The sequence below is a fragment of the Phacochoerus africanus genome, chromosome 11, assembly GCF_016906955.1.
Source record: "Phacochoerus africanus isolate WHEZ1 chromosome 11, ROS_Pafr_v1, whole genome shotgun sequence".
NCBI classification, from domain to species: domain Eukaryota; kingdom Metazoa; phylum Chordata; class Mammalia; order Artiodactyla; family Suidae; genus Phacochoerus; species Phacochoerus africanus.
In genome coordinates this window covers 71,594,526-71,616,743 of record NC_062554.1, presented here as the reverse complement: position 1 = coordinate 71,616,743, position 22,218 = coordinate 71,594,526, and the positions used below count along the sequence as shown (strand labels likewise).

At 37.4% G+C, this 22,218-nt stretch overlaps 1 protein-coding gene and 1 non-coding gene across 7 annotated transcripts in view; one reads left to right on the top strand and one right to left on the bottom strand.

Annotated features, from left to right (window-relative positions):
* The window catches only part of ANKIB1 (ankyrin repeat and IBR domain containing 1), a 143,114-nt gene that overhangs the window by 28,943 nt on the left and 91,953 nt on the right, over nt 1-22,218 (bottom strand). For all 6 annotated transcript variants that reach the window (XM_047753727.1, XM_047753731.1, XM_047753728.1 and 3 more), the window contains 4 exons: nt 20,789-20,877; nt 12,565-12,709; nt 10,585-10,751; nt 5,676-5,764 (listed from right to left, as the gene is read on the bottom strand). In XM_047753727.1, coding sequence (XP_047609683.1) covers nt 5,676-5,764; nt 10,585-10,751; nt 12,565-12,709; nt 20,789-20,877 — 490 coding nt within the window. The remainder of the gene's footprint in view (nt 1-5,675; nt 5,765-10,584; nt 10,752-12,564; nt 12,710-20,788; nt 20,878-22,218) is intronic.
* LOC125112304 (U6 spliceosomal RNA) lies at nt 9,677-9,783 on the top strand. Its single transcript, XR_007131098.1, has one exon. It is a non-coding gene; the product is annotated as a U6 spliceosomal RNA (small nuclear RNA).

Genomic DNA, 22,218 nt, shown 5'->3' with positions numbered 1-22,218 from the left:
ACCACGGAGGTATTGCTGTAAAACCTAATAGCTAAGTATAATGTCTAATTTTTGTTTAAAAGTAGTGGTCTTTCTCCTCCCTTCAGAATCAACATTATTTTTAGCTCAGAGGCTCCAACATATTCTTATGACCTTTATTGTCCATTGTTAAAATAAATAAAGGACAAAGCCATTAAAACAAAGCAGCTGTGTGGCCTGCAACATAACAATTTTTTTTCTTCCATCCTTGGAGAGAATGCTAGTTTCTGACTGTATTCTAGAGGATTATATTTCATGTTGCCGGAAGTAGCTAACTACTAGTACAACAAAACCTGTGTTCAGAAAAATGTCTTGACTTACAAGTGCTCTGAACATGCTCGTTTCATAACCTGCCCTTTGTACGTAATTTTTTCAATATCTGCAAAACCCAAACTCCCTTCAATCTAGCTAGTGAGTCTTCTTAACCCGTACTGACTTCCAAACTCTTCCCCTGTACTTCAGCTACATGCCTAATATACCTTGCTCTTCTTTCCATAATAATCTAGTCCCTTTGTAAGAAAAACTAACTTCATTTAGTCAAGCATTACAGTATAACAATCTAAGATCTATTAGTAGAATCAACGTGTATGCAAGTAAAGACGAAGTTGCTTTTAAAGACCGAATTTTTTTTTTTTTTTTTAGGCCCACACCTGCAGCATATGGAGGTTCCCAGGCTAGGGGTCTAATCGGAGCTGGAGCTGCCAGCCTATGCCACAGCCACAGCAATGCCAGATCCAAGCCGTGTCTGCAATCTACACCACGGCAATGCCAGATCCTTAACCCACTGAGTGAGGCCAGGGATCGAACCTACAACATCATGGTTCCTAGTTGGATTCATTTCTGCTGTACCATGAAGGGAACTCTGAAGACTGAATTCTTAAAAAGACTATTTGAATTTCATTCAGTAACCACTATTGAGTAGGTACTATGAAAAAATTGGCCTTAAGATTTTATAAAGTAATTGTCATTTCACGGAAAATATAATCATTCCTGTTTCTTGCTGTGATTAGCTACAATAGAGGGAGTGTCAGTATTGAAAAACAGTATTTCAACCCATCTATGGAATTAATTCTTTGAATTGAGCTCAGTATATTTTCTAATATCCTTTCTCATTAATTAGATTTTGCCACTCCTTTTTTAAGTCTCATAATTCAAAGACTTTGGAAAACTAGGGTTGAGGGAGAAAATGATCTCAAGAATCTACAAGTTTGGTTGAAAATTCTTATGCCAAAATATGGGACCATGATGATCCACATTAATATGTAAATTCAATGAAGCATTAAATCATACTCCTCTTTTTTGGAGGATTATTTTTATATATTTAAAAATGATTTTCTACTTAAGTATTATAGTTGGCTTATCACTGTTTGCTGCAAGCCTTACCCTAAATTTCATAAACTTAAGTGGCCATTAATAGTCTCCTGGTCACCACCACCTTTCACTGTGGTAGATACACATCAGCACAGTGAGAAAACTCCCAGGTTTTTCTCAGCAATGAGGAATTTTCTCTGCAGTCTTGGCTTTGGCTCCCTCTGTGGGTGCCCTGGGTCTCTTACCTCCTACACAATTTTTCTAAAGTTCCTCCATCCTTCTGAATTAAAATCCCATTTGGGACTCTTTGGGGGTGATCTTCAGTTTGTAATAAGGTCTCCCTGGCCACCATACACTGTGTACACCATTCTCTAGTTCTTCAGTTTCTCTTCTCTCTTCATTTTATCAGAATCGTTATTTTATACCAAGATATTCTGTCATAGTCTCACCAACAATCTGTACTGGGGTCATTCTCGCTCTGCTTCCCTAATAAAAATTTGTGGGTATGGAAGGAATGATCCAATTTTACATTGGTAAGGGATAACTAAAAATAACCACCTACTTCAAAATACTTGCTTTATATCTCAAATAAGATACTTTCGGCCACTTTCTGCTCAATAATTAAATAATATACTACATTAATTACTTCTTGTGCTCTATTAACTCTTTTAGGCAAATGCTAAGTATATTTAGGTTAATAATTTAATAAAATGAGAAGTTATCTTCTCCTCTATATACCTTTCCTCTCCCATCTGCATTGTCTCTGTTTTGTTCAAGACCTTATATCTTCTCACCTGGACATTCTGAAGTTGTCTCAGAAAGAGTGCTCTTGGAGTTCCTGTTCTGGCTCAGAGGTAACGAATCTGACTAGGATCCATGAGGATGTGGGTTCGATCCATGGCCCTGCTCAGTGGGTTAAGGATACAGCATTGCTGTGAGCTGGTGTAGGTCACAGACACAGCTTAGATCTGGCACTGCTATGGCTCTAGCATAGGCCAGCAGCTGTAGCTCTGATTCCACCCCTAGCCTGGGAACTTTCATATGCTGCAGGTGCAGCTTTTAAAAAACAAAACAAAACAGTGTTCTTATCTAGAATCTCAATAGTCCCTAATTCATCATCCACATTTATGCTTGAGTAATCTTTCTAAGCATGCATCTTCAGTTATCAATTTCCTTCTCAAAACTCCTTTGTGATGTCTCAGGATAAAGTCAGACCTCTCAGCATTATATATAACCCCCACCCCTGCATGTGCTCTCATCTCTTTGCACTGGATTATCTGCAGTCTTTGAATATGTCATGCTATTTCACATTCCTACTTCACTGTAAGCCTAGAATGCCCTCCCTACTCTGTTCCTTGTGAAGAACACCTATCAACTTTCTTTTCTTTTTTTGGCTGTGTCCATAGCATATGGAAGTCCTTGGGCCAGGGACTGAACTCATGTGGTGACTTGAGCCACTGCAGTGACAATGCCAGATCCCTAACCTGCTACACCACTAGGGAAATCCTCTATTAGCTTTCAAGACATGGCATAAATATCAGTTATTTCAAAAGCTTCCCCTAACGCTCTCCTAGAGATAACTGATCTCCTTCTCCATCCCTCCCCTTTTCACAATGTACCATAGGAACACTGTTTTCTCATAGCATTTATAATATTTATTTTTCTGAGTTTTGTACATAGCTGTTCCCATTTCTAAAATGTAAACTTCAAGACTATAGAGGGCAACTTACTTCTGTATTCCAACATAAAACAGCACTCAGTAAATGTTAAAGACAAAATGAAGACACCATTTTATTTTTTTGCTTTTTTTAGGGCTGCACCCACAGCATATGGAGGTTCCCAGACCAGGGGTTGAACTGGAGCAACAGCTGCCAGCCAAAGCAATGCCACGTCTGCGACCTACACCACAGCTCATGGCAATGCTAGATCCTTAACCCACTGAGTGAGGCCAGGGATCGAACCTGCAACTTCGTGGTTCCTAGTTGGATTCATTTCAGCTGTGCCATGACAGGAAATCTGAAGACACCATTTTAAAGCAACAAGTTATTCCTACATTTTCTCAGCATCTGTTCTGGGTTGCAGACAAGCACTTCTAGAATCCCACCAGACATCTCCTCACCTTATGAACCGCAAGTACCTCAAGTGCAAAATGCCCACAACAAAACTCATTATTTTCCCCTGAAAGCTACTCCTTTATCTGATTTTTCTAAGTTGACCAATGATATCATGATCTAACCTCTGACCCAAACTAAAAATTCACCTCCCTACTTCTGGTCTATCTCTCCTTTAGCTTACCCTTCCTAGTCATCAGTTATCTTGATAAAAACATCTCTGACAATGCCACTTCCCTATTCAAAAAATGCATTTCCTGGCTTACTCTGTTAATAGGATAGATTCAGACCATTTGACAAGAACCCTCACAATCTGGCAACCCCTACCTCTCCAGTCTCATCTCTTGCAAGGTTCTCCCATGAACCTTGATTTTAAACCACAGAATATATAACGAAATGTAGATAGGCGGGCAATAGCAAGCCTTCTCTAATACAGATATTTCTAGGTGTCAGAAACAGGAAAGAAAGAAAAGTCCAATTGTCCTGTTATGTTTACAGGTGTTGCAGGGAAATGGAAATAATCTCTTTATAGAGTAGGGAATGGGGTGGGCATCCAGAGAGCAATGGCAAGCTCTACCTGGCATTCGAGAGAGACAATGAACCTGGAAACAAGAATAGTTTACATAAATCTTTTTGATTGGGGAAGCAAGTACTCAAAAAAAAAATATATATATTTTTGTCTTTAGTCTTTTTGCCTTTTCTAGGGCCGCTCCCATGGCATATGGAGGGTCCCAGGCTAGGGGTCTAATTGGAGCTGTAGCCGCCAGCCTACGCCAGAGCCACAGCAATGCCAGATTGAGCCATGTCTTCGACCTACACCACAGCTCATGGCAATGCCGGATCCTTAACCTACTGAGCAAGGCCAGGGATCGAACCCGCAACCCATGGTTCCTAGTCAGATTTGTTAACCACTGAGCCATGACGGGAACTCCATCAAAAAATATTTGTTGACTGAATGATGAATGTATAGGACAGAAATAATTAATCAGACCTCGCTATAAAATAGCATAAGATTATGCAGTTTCCTTTGTTCTTGTTTAAAGGACATAAGCCTTCTCATCATCTGAATGGGATCACCCTTATCGTCCATTAATATACTGGTGTTCTGTTTTACATGGTAGTCTCTTTTCTGTGGATCCAAATAACCCTGAGGCAGTGCACAAAATGAATCTCATGAATATAAAATGCTGAGAACAAGCTCTCAGGCAATGCTATATTGCCCAATATAAGTCTAGAGGATCTCACAGCGGTCAGCCAGTCTCTCCCACGGTCACTTCAGCTGCTGACAAAACCTACCATAGCTCTGCCTCTGCACATATTCTAAAACTCGAGTCATAGCTTGCTGCTTAACACCCTTGTCCCCAACCTGAAGTTAGTTGTTACTGTTCCTGTATTCTCATCTCTACCCAACTATGTTAGTTTCCATCTGACTGCTTCCCTTCTAGCCTCTGCACTTTTTGAGGGCTGGCATCATCTTTATGATGTGCTTTGCTTATAGTAAGTGCAGATGAACTGTATGAATTCTTAAGCCTGTTTTGCAATACCTCAAACTAACTCCATTATTTAAAAAGTTAAAAACACCAAATTACTTTTCATTTATACTAATCTGAAAGCAAACAGCTGTCATAAAATATTTCAGGGGATAAGAAATTATTGCAAAGCAGATGTATTTACTTGTTAAATATAGGAATTGTTACTAGGAAAGCTAATGCAAACTCATTCTGTTTGCCCTGTCACTCAATCCAGTCTGTTCCTCATCTGCACCATGGGATAACCAGCATTGATCTCATTGCATTTCTGTAAGGCTTAAGAGAGATAATACATTTACAGACATCTCAATAAAAATTACAGACATGACATTTTTATATAAATAAATCTACAGAATCACATAACAACAAGAAATTAACTTGCCTTATTTTCCACTGGAGGCTTCTAGGTAAATAAGAAAAAGCTATTTCGCCTGCCCTGGATAAAAGGCAAGTGCTGTAGGTAAGGAAGCTAAATGTGACCCCTGTTACCTTGCTTATCTGAGTCCCAATCAGTCCATTAGAAACATAGAGGCCGACTATGCTTTTCCTGCTGGAATCTCCAAAAAGATGTTGGTTAGAGGGGCTAAAAAGGGGATCTCTTGCATTAACAAACTTGAAAACTTTAAAAGTAAAACTCTAAGAAACAGAACCACATTATCTTCTGAATGCTCTTAAAAAATATGTAGTTATCTAAAATTCCTCTTACGTTCTTCTGGTTTCATTTCAGTTATTTTTTGTAGCCAGTTTTTCCATGTTTGGCAGTCACAAGGCTCATGGGCTTCACCAAGGCACTCCCTAAAGAGGAAAACATGGAAAAGGCAATCATCAACGTCAAGGTAAAAGAACAGGTGGGAAATATTGCTTCAAATGTAACATTGAGAACACTGAGGCACAGTAACTACTGAAAGGAACTGGAAGCCTGATTCTAAAACTTGATATCACTAGGCTAGATTTTTCCCACATGTCCAGTACATTTACTCACACATTTAAAAAAGTTCCAAAAGATGGGGAGTTCCTGTCATGGCACAGCGGAAACGAATCCGACTAGGAACCATGAGGTTGCAGGTTTGATCCCTGGCCTTATTCAGTGGGTTCAGGATCTGGCATTGCTGTGAGCTGTGGTGTAGGTCACAGACGAGGCTCGGATCTGGAGTTGCTGTGTAGGCCAGTGGCTACAGTTCTGATTAGACCCCTATCCTGGGAACCTCCATATGAGGCGGGTACAACCCTAAAAGGACAAAAAGACAAAAAGAAAAAAGTTCTAAAAGATTAACTAATATTTATAATTTAGTCTCTCATGCCTTGGGAACTGCAAAATATTTTTATCAATTAGGTTCTGTCTCACTAATACTGTAAATTCTAACAACTCAAAGTGTGTTCTGCTGGCTAGTAACATGGCCATTACTCAGGGGCTTGTTAAACATGCAGAAGAGCAGGCCTCATGAGGCTTACTGGTTGCATTTTATCAAAATCACCACATGGCCTTCTGCATTTTGAAGTTTGAGAAACACTGTTTTTATATCACATTCTTGTCATTATTTTTACTTCTGAATCCCCAAGTAACAGCAGTGGCAGTCTAATTTACGTTCAGTGTGATAAATCCCAATATTCTGTTTCATTGGAATTTGGGAGATGATTTAAATAATTAAAACCATGTTGACTTATCATCTGTTAATTCAATTATATATTCTTTCTATAAGTATATAAAAGTCAAACATTAAAAATGACATAGAATCTTTACAAACTGTTTAATTCAATATATATTACATAGTACAAAGCTAATCATTCTAGTAAGTAACAAAATACTCTGTGCAAGGAAAAATTCAATCTATGGGTACCATCATCAACACCATCTCCAGTGTCTTTTTTTTTTTTTTTATAAGAAGTTTTTTTATTTGAGGGGGTGGGTGGGTGCTATGTCCATGGCATGCTGAAGTTCCCAGGCCAGGGATCAAACCCAAGCCACAGCAGTGACAACACCAAGTCCTTAACCACTAGGCCACTGGGGAACTCCACCAGTGTCATTTTAAACAAAGATTGTATATACAAAGTTCATGTTTGTTAAGAAGATATGCCAACCGATAGGTAGAGTCTTACTATGAGGCGACATTTCACTGTATTATAACTGTATCAATTCTACTTCACACTCTTTAGGATGGCTTCTATTTTTTAAAAAAACAACAAGAAATAACAAGTATTAGAAAGGATATGGAAAAACTGGAACCCTTGTGCATTGCTGATAGGAATGTAAAATGATGCAGCTCTTAATGGAAAACATTTTGGTAGCTCCTCAAATAGTTTCAACAGAACTGAAAACAAGGCCTCAAACTTTTATGATAATGTTCATAATGGCGTTATTTGCAATAGCCAAAAAGATGGGAACAACAGAAGTATTCACTAACATATGAATGGATCAACAAAATGTGGTATATATGCACAATGGAATATTAGCCATTAAAAGGAATGGCCTTCTGATATGCTATATAACATGTATGAGCCTTGAAGATGTTATGCTAAGTGAAATAAGCTGACACAAAAGGACAAATATTGCATGACTCCACTTATAAAATATTTAGAATGGGGAAATTCAGGAAGATATAAAGAATGATGGTTAGGAGCAGCCTGAGTTAGGGAGGGAGGATGGGGAATTACTGCTTAATGGTGGTAGAGTTTTTGTTTGGGATGATGAAAATGTTCTAAAATGGATAGGGGTGATAGTTGCATGACACTGCAAATGTACTTAACATCATTGAACTGTACACCTAAAAAACCACTAATTACCTTGAAGGAATAACATAATTTTCTTAAATTTCTGATTTATTACCAAATGTGGTATTTGGGAAATCTTTTCCATAACTGTGGTTTTATACGGCTCCTTAGTAATTTAGTGATAATTTAACAGTCATTACAAAATACTGGGCTGATTAAAGTGAAGTAGACATATTAAGTATTTATCACTTTAGTACATATTAACATCAACTCTGCTCTCCCGAAAGGTAGGGGATAGCTGCGATAACTGTTAATTTTAATCCAGCACATACACTAGAGTGAGAAATCTGCCACAGATCTAAAAGCAGTGTTTCCATTGGTGCCTGAGAACATGTGTAAGGAATACAAAACTTTCATTTCTTATGACTCATCGAAAAAACCCAAACAAGCCTAAAAAATCAAAGTGCAAGAATTTTACATATCTGCAATATCTAAAATAAAGCAAATGAAAAGTCAATAAAATAAATTATTTTCCTGTTTAGGATTTTTTTCTCCCCTGGAGATTAGACAGCATATTCATTACTATTGTTATTTTTTTCCTGGTAGAATCAATATCAGTACGTCTGCCTCTGCTGTCAGAACATTTTCAGACAGAAAAAAAGAAAATAACACTGGGGGGAAAACAGCACTTTGTTTTCAAATAGAGTCTGAAAAAATAAATGCCATTTCTTTCAAAGGCCATAATTGCTTATCAGTGTGCTTGGTTCTCTGAGGCTGTACTGCACTAGACAGCAACAGAAGGTTTCCTTTTCCAGAACTTCACAAAAGGACATGGGTAGGTACTTCCTCCGGAGCTGGCCTAATCAGCAGGATCACTTCTGAGTGTTATGACTGGTTGGCACATTTCTACAATTTCCAGTGCAATGCTAAGAGTGAGTATAACAAGGAGAAGCTAGAACAAAAACTGTAAATGAGAAAGAAAGCTATGGGTTGCCATTTCTATTAAGTATCTTCAAAAACTAAGGCATCAGAGAAAAGCCTGAACTCCAAAGTACAGTAACAACAATGACATCAGACATAACAGGTGACTGATAATCTGGATTATGCCAGGTGTAGGGAGAGATTATTCTGATAGAAAGAATTAAGATACTGGAATGTTGTGCAGAAACTGGAAAGCTAAATTCCTGAACAAAGTTTTAACCAAACCCAGACACCAATGACTGGTGGCAAGCATTCTGACAGACAAATTGCAATTATACAGGCCAGTCGGAGAAAACATTCTAGGTTGTTATTAAGGGCACAGAACTTGTTGGTAAACAAGTTACAATAGAAAGGGCTATCCTGTGGTGGGAAGGAAAATGCCTACTCCCACATTCCCTCCTGACAATGAATATATTCAATTACATCCCAGCAGACATCTCTTGGGGATGGCTCTCAACTGACTCTATCACATGTAATTCTTAAAAAGAAGAAACCGTTACTGGCATTTCTTGTGGTTTTTGCAATCATCTTTAGAGATTATTTGTGAGCTTTTGAAGGGAAAAAAAAAGCAAACCCAGAATCACATGCTTTTATTTTGTAAAGATCTCTCTTGCAAAGCTTCCTTTTGCATAAAGACTTTCCTTCTCTTGGAAGCACTAGACAAGGGCAGCAGAATTCTATTTAGAATTCTCTTTTTTATTTTTTCTTAGAATTTCTGACTATAGGCAAAGCTTTTATACTATATGAATAAGAGTAGAAAGCTACGTAAAAACAGAGATTGCAAGTTAATGTTTACAGAAGTGTAGCAGATAATGTAGGCTGGCCTACACCACAGTCATAGCTATGTAGAATCTGAGCCATAGCTTTGACCCACATCACAGCTCATGGCAACGCTGGTTCCTTAACCCACTGAGTGAGGCCAGGGATGGAACCCACATCCTCATGGGTACTAGTTGGATTTGTACTGCTGAGCCACAATGGGAACTCTTAGAAACTCCTATTTTAAGAAAAAATGTTGTGCTCGCTTCGGCAGCACATATAGTAAAATTGGAACGATACAGAGAAGATTAGCATGGCCCCTGCGCAAGGATGACACGCAAATTCGTGAAGCGCTCCATATTTTTAAATGTGACAGTAACAGTGTAAAGAAAATAGTTTCTTAGGTATTTGTAACATACAAATTACATTAAAATGCTCTCTGGAGTTTAAAAAAAAAGAAAAAATGTTAAACTCTTAACATTTTCTAATCTATGGTCAGTAACTTGGTATTAGAGTTCAAGTGCATAGACTCTAGCATTAAACAGATCTGGGCTCTAATCCCATTTCTGCCATTTCCTAGCTGCATAACCCTGGGAAAACCCCTCTGTGCCTGAATTTCCTTATCTGTAAAGTGGGTATAACAACAGCACTTCATTCCATCACTGTTAGGAGAATTAAATATTTGAAAATATTTGGCAAGGTGGATGGCACACATCAAACACACAATAAATGTAACCACTCATCACCACTCATTATACCTTTTTATTTTATTTTTAATTTTTTTTATCTTTTTGCCTTTTCCTGAGCCGCTCCCATGGCATATGGAGGTTCCCAGGCTAGGGGTCGCATCAGAGCTGTATCCGCTGGCCTACGCCAGAGCCACAGCAACACGGGATCCGAGCTGCATCTGTGACCCACACCACAGCTCACGGCAACGCCAGATCCTTAACCCATTGAGCAAGGTCAGGGATCGGACCCACAACCTCATGGTTCCTAGTTGGATTCGTTAACCACTGCGTCACGACGGGAAATCCTCACTATACCTTTTTAAATAAATAATAATGACATCAAACATACCATTATTTAAAGGCCCAGTCCAAAGTATAAAGCCTCTTTAAAAACTGTTGGAAAGGTGATCAAGCTATTCCAACTCGCATGATACTGACCAGCAGAAGAGGTGTCCTTTTCCACAGTCCACAGCAGGAGCTCTCAGCAAGGGGAAGCTGAGTGTATCAGTCCCAGATGTGTTTGACCCTTGTTGTGTCAATCTGACTGCTCTTTCACAGCCTGGAGTAGGACACCATTTAATGGCAGGATTATTTTCAACAAAGGCCTGTTTAAACAGCAATAATAAAACATAACAAAATATTTTAACTCTCAATACTAACACAGAGTATACCTCACGTCAATTTACTTTAAAACAAACAAAAAAAGAGTAAAATATAAAACAAAGAATAGTCAGTCTTAATAGTACTGGAATGTATAAAACAATAGGAAGAAAAATGTGGCAACTGCCTTAGTAATGATATGATTTTTAAAATTCATGTTTTCTTTAATCTAACAACCAGGTAGATTGATGATTAAAGTAAAAATGCTACTATTTATGCAGAAAAAGTGTAATTTGAAAATGTTTTCTCATATAATGTGCCATTTTTTTAATGGAAAATAATTCTAATAAATAGAATCTTATGATTATTAGTTGCATTAGAACAGTAAATTTCTAAATAGCACTCTAATAATACATAAAAATCAATATTATAAACACAGAATCACCATATGATCCAGCAATTTCACCTCTACATATATATCCCAAATAAATAAAAGCAGGAACTGCACAATACATAATGCCAGATACATAATGATAAATACTGTATGATTCTACTTGTGCAAGATGCCTAGAACAGCAAAAGCAGAAACAACACAAATGTCTGGAAATGGATGAATGGATAAAAGCAAAATGTGGTTCATACATTAATAGTACTATTCAACATTAAGCAAGGAAATTCTGACACATTCTACAATGTGAATGAACCTTAAAGACATTGTGCTAAGCACAATAAGCCAGATACATAATGATAAATACTGTATGAGTCTACTTGTACAAGATGCCTAGAATAGTCAAAGACATAGAAATAGAAAGTAGATCAGTGGTTCCCAGGGGCATTAGAGGTGGGGAGTGGGGAGTTAGTGTTCAATGGGAACAGAGTTTCAGTCTGAGATGACGAAAAAAATTCTGGAGATGGACAGCAGTGACAGTTGTACACTAATGTAAAAGTACTTCATACCACTGAACTGATCATTTAAAACTTGTTAAAATGGTAAGGTTTATGTGTATTTTGCCACAATAATAAAAAAAGGAAAAATGCAAAAAAACCCCCCAATATTATGATGCTTTCTACTTTAAAGAAATAATAGGATTGCTTTTTAAAAAGTCCACATATTAGGGTTTAGACTATAAAAAAATCTCAACTAGATAGTTAAAATGAAACTTTTAAATCATGCAAAAAAGAAAGCAAATTGCATACACTTCTGAATAATTCCTGAGTGAAAATAAAGAAAAAAATGATATAAATTACATTATAATTTATTACATGAAATTGTTTTTGAAATAAAGAATCTCTATATATCCAGGTTGATAGATAACCTTTATTTCTAAGTATATTGAGCAATAAAACTATGCCTTTTGGAAAATTTAAAATAGTTACTATTTATTTTGAATGTTATCTTGATGAATCAGTTATAAAAGTACAACATGCAAACCAAGTAGTTCTGCGCATTAATTTTTATTTTCAAAAATAAAACAAAAAATTAAAATCTGTGATATAGGGTTTTTTTTTTGTCTTTTTGCTATTTCTTTGGGCCACCCCCGCGGCATATGGAGATTCCCAGGCTAGGGGTCTAATCAGAGCTGTAGCCACTGGCCTACGCCAGAGCCACAGCAACGCGGGATCCGAGCCGCGTCTGCAACCTACACCACAGCTCACGGCAACGCCGGATCGTTAACCCACTGAGCAAGGCCAGGGACCGAACCTGCAACCTCATGGTTCCTAGTCGGATTCGTTAACCACTGCACCACGACGGGAACTCCTGATATAGGTTTAATAAAATTTAAATTATGGAAATCACACAGATAATCAGCAGCATACCTTAATATCAAACTGTAGGTATCGTTTGTCCATCTCCTTAGAAACTACACTTTCTATGATATCCACAGGCACAAGTTGGAAGCAATCATATGCAGGGCAGAAAATGTTGTGAGCTTCACCTTCTTGAATTTTCAGATTCAAAAACCTATTAAAACGATCAATTGATAGAAAAAAGGCAAGGACTTATTTGCACACTCTAAGAATTTCTCCTTTATGCTGAATTTTGTTACAGCATAATTAAAATATACCAATGAGCAAGTGTGGAATGTCACCTGCAATATAATAATTCATATAATTCACAAACACTATTGAATAATTATCTGCCAACCATTCATTACATATATCCTTTTTAAAATTTGAAACAATATTTATTTAACATTAAACATTTAGAAATAAGTGGTTTAGAAAGATCATACTCAATTTTCAATATTCTATACCTTTAAATAAAATAGGTAATGATACAGAATTAACCACAGATAATTTAAGAGATTTTTAAGGTGGCATTGGAATATAACATGACTTTTTAAAGAAAAGGTTTTCTGCTTACATTTCATTTTGGCAAATATTTAAATGACATTCATGTCCTACTCTAGACACATCAGTTGAGGCAGAATGGAAAAGGTACCCTAGAAAGTGGTAGGAATTTAGGCCAAGGTGAATTAAGTGGTTAAGAGCAAGACTTTGACTTAGAGAATTCCAGGTCTGCCACTAACAAGTTATGTGATGTTAAGTAATTCATTTAACTGTTCTATACCTCAGTTTCACTATCTGTAAAATGGAGATAATAATATGCACTTCTCACAGTTGTTATACAGATCATATGATATATGTTAAATATCTACATGGTGCCTGGCATAGAAGAATTCATAGAGTTTAGCAAAGGTTTTATTATTATTAATATTACCTATGGAAAAATAAGAAACAAACTTTTGAACCTAAAGAAACTAAAGAAAATAAATAGGAATCCAGGCAATTAAAATCACCATTTTCTAGTCATCACCATCATCATTTTTATCATTATTCTACTGCCTACAGTATCTTTTTCTTCTAGTTCTCTCAGTCTCTTAATTCCACTGCACTTTTAAAACATTATAAAGCTTACTGAGATCCCATCAGATCTGTTCCCTTTGCTCCATCTCCATAATTTTATCTTGGCACTTCAGAGAAAACAGAGTCCTCACCAGACAGCTTTCTCTCCTGTTTTTTGTTGTTGTTGTTGCTGCTAAATTTTTGTGTCTTTTTAGGGGTACACCCACAGCACATGGAGGCTCCTAGGCTAGGGGTTGAATCAGAGCTAAAGCTGCCAGTGTACACCATAGCCATAGCAATGCCAGATCCCAGCTGCATCTGTGACCTACACCATAGCTCACCGCCATGCTGGATCCTTAACCCACTGAGCAGGGCCAGGAATCAAACCTGGGTCCTCATGGATACTAGCTGGGTTCATTAATGCTGACCCACAAGGGGAACTCCTAGACAGCTTTCTCTTAATAAACCCCCTAGCACACCTCAAACCCAGCCATATCTTTGCCATTTTCCTGCTTGCTTAAGTGAAAAAAGGGCTTCCTCCTTTCCTCCAAGGCTAATCCTCAAATCCTCTGGCCAGCTCTGGCACTTGTAAACTATATACCCCTTGACATAATCTTTCTCTCTCTCTCTCACTAGTGGCTCTCACTCTTGGTACAATATACATGATCATTCCATCCCCCAAACTTTTCTTAACCAAATGACCCTTTTTAGTTCCATTTTCCTGTCCTTTCACATCAAAATTCCTTGACAAAATATAGTTTATGAGAATTTGTCATTCTTTCCTCATGTTCATTCTTTCATTTCCCAACTTGCAGCATTCTGGCTTCTATTCACTGGATGGCTCTCAACAAGGCCATTAAACTACCTATAAGCCCACTCACAAACCCAAATTATTCAAGACTTCCCAGTTTTTGCCCACCTAGACTTCTTCGGAGCATCAGACACTACTGAATAGCTCCTTCTTTTCAGATGGAAGAAAGTTTCATGTAGCAGGCATGATTCAAATAGCTTTTTAAGAATGAAGAGGACTGGGGAGCTCCCATTCTGGCTCAGTGGTAACGAACCAGACTAGTACCCATAAGGACACAGGTTGGATCTCTGGCCTTGCTCAGTGGGTTAAGGATCCGGTGTTGCTGCGAGCTGTGGTGTAGGCTATAGACACAGCTTGGATCCCGTGATGCTGTGGCTGTGGCTTAGGTTGGCAGCCACGCTCTAATATGACTCCTGGCCCAGACGTTGCCATATGCTGTGGGCGCAGCATAAAAAGAAAAAAAAAAATTGAAGAAAGAGTTTTCTTCTGATGAGAACTTTTAGGATTTACTCTTTCATATAGTTGCTTTCATTTGAAACTATAGCAGTGTTAATTGTATTGATCATGTTGTATATTACATTCCCAGTACTTATTCCATAACTGGAAGTTGTATCTTTTGACTACCTTCATCCAATTTCACCTCCCTTCTTCTTCTTACATCTTATACTCACAAATCTGATATCTTTTGCTAAGAATTTGTTTGTATTAGAAGTATAATTGGCCTACAACAAACACTATGTTACTTCCTGTAACATAACATAGTGATTTGGTATTTTTATACACTTCAAAATGATCACAGCACCATAAAGTCTAGTTATGCTATGTCACCAAAGACATTACAGTTATTGACTATACTCCCTACACTGTACATTTCATACCCACAACTTATTTATTTTGCTACTGAAGTTTGTACCTTTTAATCTCCCTCACCTATTTCTTTCCTCCCCCAACCTACTTCCTGTTTGTTTGTTCTATTTATAACTGTTTTTTTTTTTAGATTTTAATATAAGTGAAATCATAATTTGTTTTTCTCTTATTTCACTTAGCATAATACCCTCCAGGTCCATCCATTTTGTCTCAAATGGCAAGACTTCATTCCTTTTTTTAACAGCTAAATAATATTCCATCGTATATATATGCCACCCTCTCTTTATCCATTCATCTAATAATGCACACTTCGGTTGCTTCCATATCTTGACTACTGTAAATAATTTTGCAATGACCACAGGAGTGCAAATATCTTTTCCAATTAGTATTTTTGTTTTCTTTGGCTAAATATCCAGGAGTGGAACTGCTACATCATATGGCAGTTCTAATTTTTGACTTTTTGAGGAATCTCCATACTGTTTTCCATGGTGGCTGCACCAGTTTACATTCCCACCAAGAGTGCCATGAGGATTTTCTTTTCTACACATCCTAGCCAACATTTGTTATTTGTTGCCTTTTTGATAATAGTAATTTTGACATGTGTTCGGTGAGATCTCTTTATGGTTTTGATTTGCATTCCTCTGATGATTAGTGATGCTGAGTATCTTTTTACGTGTCTGTTTGCCACCTATTTATCTTTTTCAGAGAAATGTCTAATGTCTATTCAGATCCTCTGCCCGTTTTCTTTTTTTTGCTTTTTAGAGCCACACCCGCGGCATATGGAGGTTTTCAGGCTAGGGGTCTAATCAGGGCTACAGCTGCTGGCCTACGCCACAGCCCTAACAATGCAGGGTCTGAGCTGCATCTGTGACCTACACCACAGCTCACGGCAACGGTGGATCCTTAACCCACTGAGTGAGGCCAGGGATCAAATGCGCAACCTCATGGTTCCTAGTCAGATTCGTTCTCCCTGCACCACCATGGGAACTCCTTCTTCTCCGCTCATTTTTTAATCAGCTTGTTTGTCTGATGTTGAACTGTATGAGTTCTTTGCATATATTAGACATTAACTCCTTATCAGATATCTTGCTTGCAAATACCTTTTCCCATTCAGTACATCTATTGATAGCTTCCTTGGCTATGAAAAAGCTTTTTAGTTTGATATAGTGCCATTTGTTTACTTTTTGCTTTTATTTCCCTTGCCTGAGGAGACATATCCAAAAAACTTAATACTAAGATTGTTATAAAAGAGCTTACTGTCCATGCTTTCTTCTAGAAGTTTGTGGTTTCAGGTCTTACGTTTAAGTCTTTACTTCATTTTGAATTTATTTTTGTGCATGGTGTGAGAGAGTAGCCCAGTTTGATTCTTTTGTATGAGGCTGTCCAGTTTGTTCAGCACAATTTATTGAAGAAGGTGTATACTCCCCATTGTGTATTCTTGCCTCCTTTTTTGAAGATTAATTGCCCATGTAAGTGTGGATTCATTTCTGTGCTCTATTCTGTTCTATTGGTCTATGTGTCTGTCTTTGTGCCAGTACCATACTGTTTTGATGACTGCAGGTTTACAGTAAAATTTGAAATCAGGGAGTATGACAACTCTAGCTTTATTCTTCTTTCTTCAGGTTGCTTTGGCTATTAAGGGTCTTTTGTATTTCCATACAAATTTTAGAATAATGAGTTCTAGTTATGTGAAAAATGTCCTCATCAAATTTTTATTTGGCTGCACCCTTGGCATGTGGAAGTTCTCTACCCAGAGATTAAGCCTGTGCCATAGCAGCAACTCAAGCCACTGCAATGCCAAATCCTTAACCCGCTGCACCACAGAAGAACTCCTCAACAATTTTTAATAGTGTAAAAGGGTGTTTAAACTAAAAGTCTGAAAACTGCTTATTGTAGAGTTCCTTTCTTCATATGACAGGAATCTCTTCCTTTTAACTACAATTAGGTTCCCTGGAAAGTTATATATAATTAACCATAATGCTAACAGTCCCCTGTCAAAGTGCACAATGTACATAAACACAGTTACCATATGATGTTCTTCCACTTTATGTATTCTAAATATATCAGAGTAGGTGTGGCTAACTCTGGGGAATTAAAGGACAACTGAGAAGACCTCATTGAAGAAAGGATAATTTCTCTGTAATCCAGGCTATTACTCTTCATCAACATACAAGTTCTCCCTAAATTTATAAGCAGAATATAGAGGTGATGAATGTTAGTAAGAGAGAGAAATCTGGGACAACTTTACCCTATATTTTTAACTTGTAGGTCAGCTTCACAGATTATGTCATAGTTTCTCTGTTTATGATGAAGCTTAGGAAGATGAAAATAACTATCAGTTATTATGTGCCAGGCTCTGTTCTAACATTTTATATCTATTAGGCCATTTAACAATAATTGGCAACAATCCTATAGAGGAGTTACCATCATCACTATTTTATGGATTAAGAAATTGAGGTAGAGGGAGGTTAGAGTTTACCTAAATCAACAACTAATGGAGTTCCTGTTGTGGCTCAGTGGTAATGAAGTTGACTAGTATCCATGAGGATGCTGTACAACCCTGGCCTTGCTCAGAGGGTTAAGAATTCGGCGTTGCTGTGAGCTGAGGTGTAGGTCATAGACATGGCTGGGATCTGGCGTTGCTGTGGCATAGGCCAGCAGCTACAGTTCCGATTTGACCCTGGCCTGGGAACGTCCATATGCCACAGGTGTGGCCCTAAAAAAAAAGCAAAAAAGAAAAGAAAACCCAACTAATAAGCAGCAGGAAGGATATTCTAAGCTGGGTAGAAAATAATAACTTCCCTTTCATTTAAGCCCTTAGCATAGATGCTTCAAAACATCTGTATGGATTAGAAAAGAAACTCATGGATGTGGAGAACAGACTTGTGGTTGCCAAGGGGGAGGTGGAGGGAGTGGGATGGACTGGGAGTTTGGGGTTAACAGATGCAAACTATTGCATTTGGAGTGGATAAACTATGAGATCCCGCTCTATAGCACAGAGAACTGTATCTAGTCATTTGTGATGGAACACGATGGAGGATAACGTGAGAAAAACAATGTATATATACATTACTGGGTCACTTTGCTGTATAGTAGAAAACTGACAGAACACTATAAACCAACTGTAATGGAAAAAAAAATCATTAAAAGAAAAAGAACCCAAAAAACATCTGTATGGACTGATGAGTCAAGGGGGAAGAAAAGAGTAATATAGTTGAAAGGTTTTCAAACTATCTAGGTACCTTTACAAATTCTTCCCTGTTGCTTAGAGGACTTCCTTTTCTATATGCCCATGAAAGACTGCAATAACTTGTAAAATGATTTTATTCCCATGTGAATCACCCAACTTGGAACTTGTTTTACTGATGCTTGATTTGACAAGAACTACCTGGAAGGAGGGGGGAGAAGAATCCTAAGTGGGCTGATAAGGTACCATGGAAAACAATAATTAGATCTTATCAACTTAAATCTTGTCATTAACTTCTCATGGCTAGTCTGTTATGAGTACGGAAGTTGGTTCCTATGATACAGGAGATGGGTGAGGAAGATTCAACTAAATCCCTTGAGGGGGGCCCTCAGTTTTCACAAAGAAATCAAGGTCAACAGTAGCAAACTTGGTAGAATCCAGATAATTCTTCCTTTACGATATAGTTGACAATTTTAAGCTGAATAAAGTACTAAACTTGTGGAAAATCTTCTATGCTCATAACTAAGTCAAAGTTTGCTTTGAATTGGGAGCTCCAACTTTGTTTTTTGCTTTTTAGGGCTGCACCTGTGGCACATGGAGGTTCCTAGGCTAGGGGTCTAATCACAGCTACAGCTGCTGGCCTACATCACAGCCACAATGCCAGATCTGAGCTGCATCTGAGACCTACACCACAGCTCATGGCAACGCTAGATTCTTAACACACTGAGGAGGCCAAGCATCGAACCTGCAACCTCATGGTTACTAGTCAGATCTATTTCTGCTGTGCCATGATGGGAACTCTGGGAGCTCCAAGTTTTGCCAATTAATTTATTTGTATCAATTGCACTGATTTGATCCTAATTAGAGTGTAGTCTAAGTTTTAAAAAGAATCAGATATTCTTATTTATTCTGACTTTTAAAAAAAAAAAAAAGAATATTTTTCCCTTCTAAATAAAATCTTGCCTTATATCCCAATGTGGAAAACAGGTAAAGAAAACGTACTCAAAATGAAACCAGAGTGACAGAAAGATCAGAGGTTGCCTACGGATGTGGGGTGAGGGGTGGTGGTGGTGGAAGGATAAGAGGGAGGCAGGAAGACAAGGGTGGGAAGGATTTCAAGGAGAAATGAGAGAACTTTTGGGGCAATGGACATATTCATTATCTGACTGTTGTCATGGTTTCATAGGTGTATACATGTCTCAAAGCTTAGTGATTTACTTTGAACATGCGGCTTACTACATGCTAAGCATGCCATGACAAAGTTATTATAAAAAGAGACAATTTGCTCAGGTTCTTACTCTCTCACCCAACATGGTAATTCCCTGTTCCCTACACTTAGCACACATGATTTTTAAGATTTCCTTAAATATTAATGACATACTTTGCTTATTAGGTCATCAATCAGTAGATTTATGTGTCTCCAGAGATAACATATCATATTGCCCATTATATTGGTCTTCTTCATTTTGTTTATAAACCTTACTCAAAAAGTACATTAGAGCAAAGTTAATGGATGTGAGAAAGTATAAATCTCAGCAAGGTAATGGGAAGGAGAGTAGAGAGGAACATGAGAAGGAAAAGAAAATTTCAATTTGTAACATAGACCAATCATGCCTATCAGAGACATAGAACTTTGAGTTGATTAAAAAGGAACTTTAAACATGCATATTCTCACAGATTTTTCAAGGCTATGTGCTCATCAGAAAAAGCATAAAAACAAATGCTTAAGAATTCTTGGGGAGTTCTCGCTGTGGCACAGTGGGTTAGGAATCTCACTGTGGTGGCTCCGGTTGCAGTGGAGGTATAGGTTTGATCCTCGCCTGGCGCAGTGGGCTAAAGGGTTGGCACTGCTGCAGCTGTGGCATGCACAGGTTACCGCTGTGGTTGGATTCAATCCACGGCCCAGGAACTTCCATATGCCACAGAATTTTCAAAAAGAAAATTCTTGGGATATAATAAAATGATTCTTGATATTTAGGTGCAGGCCTAAAATTTACCATAGAGGTAACATGAATTAGAATACCAAGAAAACTTATTTGTGTGTTTTGGGGAATGTGTTTTACTCCCCAAAGTAGTTTACATTAAGTTACATAACAGTAAAAAATTAAATAATTTTAATCATTAAATAATTAAATAACTGTACTAAATTAATAATGGAAGGATGTCATGATAAGAAAAACAAAATTCTTTTTTAGTAGTAGAGTATAATACATTTCAAGGTAACTCCGAAACCAATATAAATAATTCATATCACTAAATACTGAAAATACACCATTTTTTTATCAAATGAGAATGCTATGCAGTAAGATATGCTGCACATATATACTCACGATTCCCAACATCCTCGACAAAAGTCATGTCCACAGGGCATATCCACTGGGTCTTCAAATACAGAAATACTGCACATACAAATGTCGCACTGGAGGTGAAGAAAAGCAATGATTTAAACAAAGTCATACTCTGGAGAGGGAACATTTCTTTATTCACTAGTTTAAGGTGAAAATACTAGTATAGTAATTATAAAAAAATTAAATGTTTCTAAATTATAAGGGAAGTTAAAGTTAATGTGCCTTCCTTTGACTAAATAACAAATACTACGCTTACCTCATTATAAATTACTGTAAGACTGAAATGTTTTAATGCAAAAGTCAAATTACTAAATTCCAAATTTACACATTAAATTAAGTAGCAAATATTCATTTGGAAAAGAAAATACAAGAAACAAATCATTACAATCTATTCAGTACAAGGTCAAATTGCAAAATAACCACTTCAATATCATGCCCTTCATCCTATGCTCACCCTAGAAAATCTACAAAACAGAGTAACTTTGTTTTCAATATAGCAACTCAGGATATTTAGACTAGCAATTTAAGGATTTCTACCCATGGACTATGCTACAAAGCTATGTATCTTCTAAACAATAACTTAGGAGAAGCAAACTTTTTTTTTTTTAATTTTTTTAGGGCCACACCTGTGGCATATGGAGGGTCCCAGGCTAGGGAGTTGAATTGGAGCTATAGCTGCTGGTCTACACCACAGCCACAGCAATGCCAGATCTGAGCCATATCTGCAACCTGCACCACAGCTGATGGCAACACCGGATCCTTAACCCACTGAGTGAGGCCAGGGATCGAACCTGTGACCTCATGGATCCTAGTCAGATTCGTTTCCACTGCACCACGACAGGAACTCCTTTCTTTCTTTTTTTTTTTTTAAATAATGTTAATAGATGTGGATTACAGAAGTAAGATTATGTTTCCCAGGAAAGCTCAGAAAAAAATCAGGAGTGCTTTCATATTTATTACATATTTTGAGTGGCTGAATCATTCAAGAAACAGAAAAACATAAAAATTTCCTGTAACACTACACTATGATTTGCCAATTAAAAATGCACACAATGGCAGTACTATTTCTCAATAAAAAGCAAATGTTTATTATGGAGATGTATTTGGAAATGGAGACAAACTCCAGAAGTTTTACTAAGACAAATACATAGTTATTAGCATATTATAAATGTCTTCATAAAAATATAAAAATATCTTCATTTTTTGGTTTCAAGTACCTATTACAAACTTGACTTTTAATATTTTAGTATAGTGCATTCAAAACTTTAAGGAACTTTTTTTGGCTGTGCTCGCAGCATGTGGAAGTTCCTGGGTCAGGGACCTAACTTTCACCATAGTAGTGACCCAAGCCACTGCAGTGACAATGCCAGATCTTTAACCTCCTGCAACACAAGGGAATTCCACAAGAAACT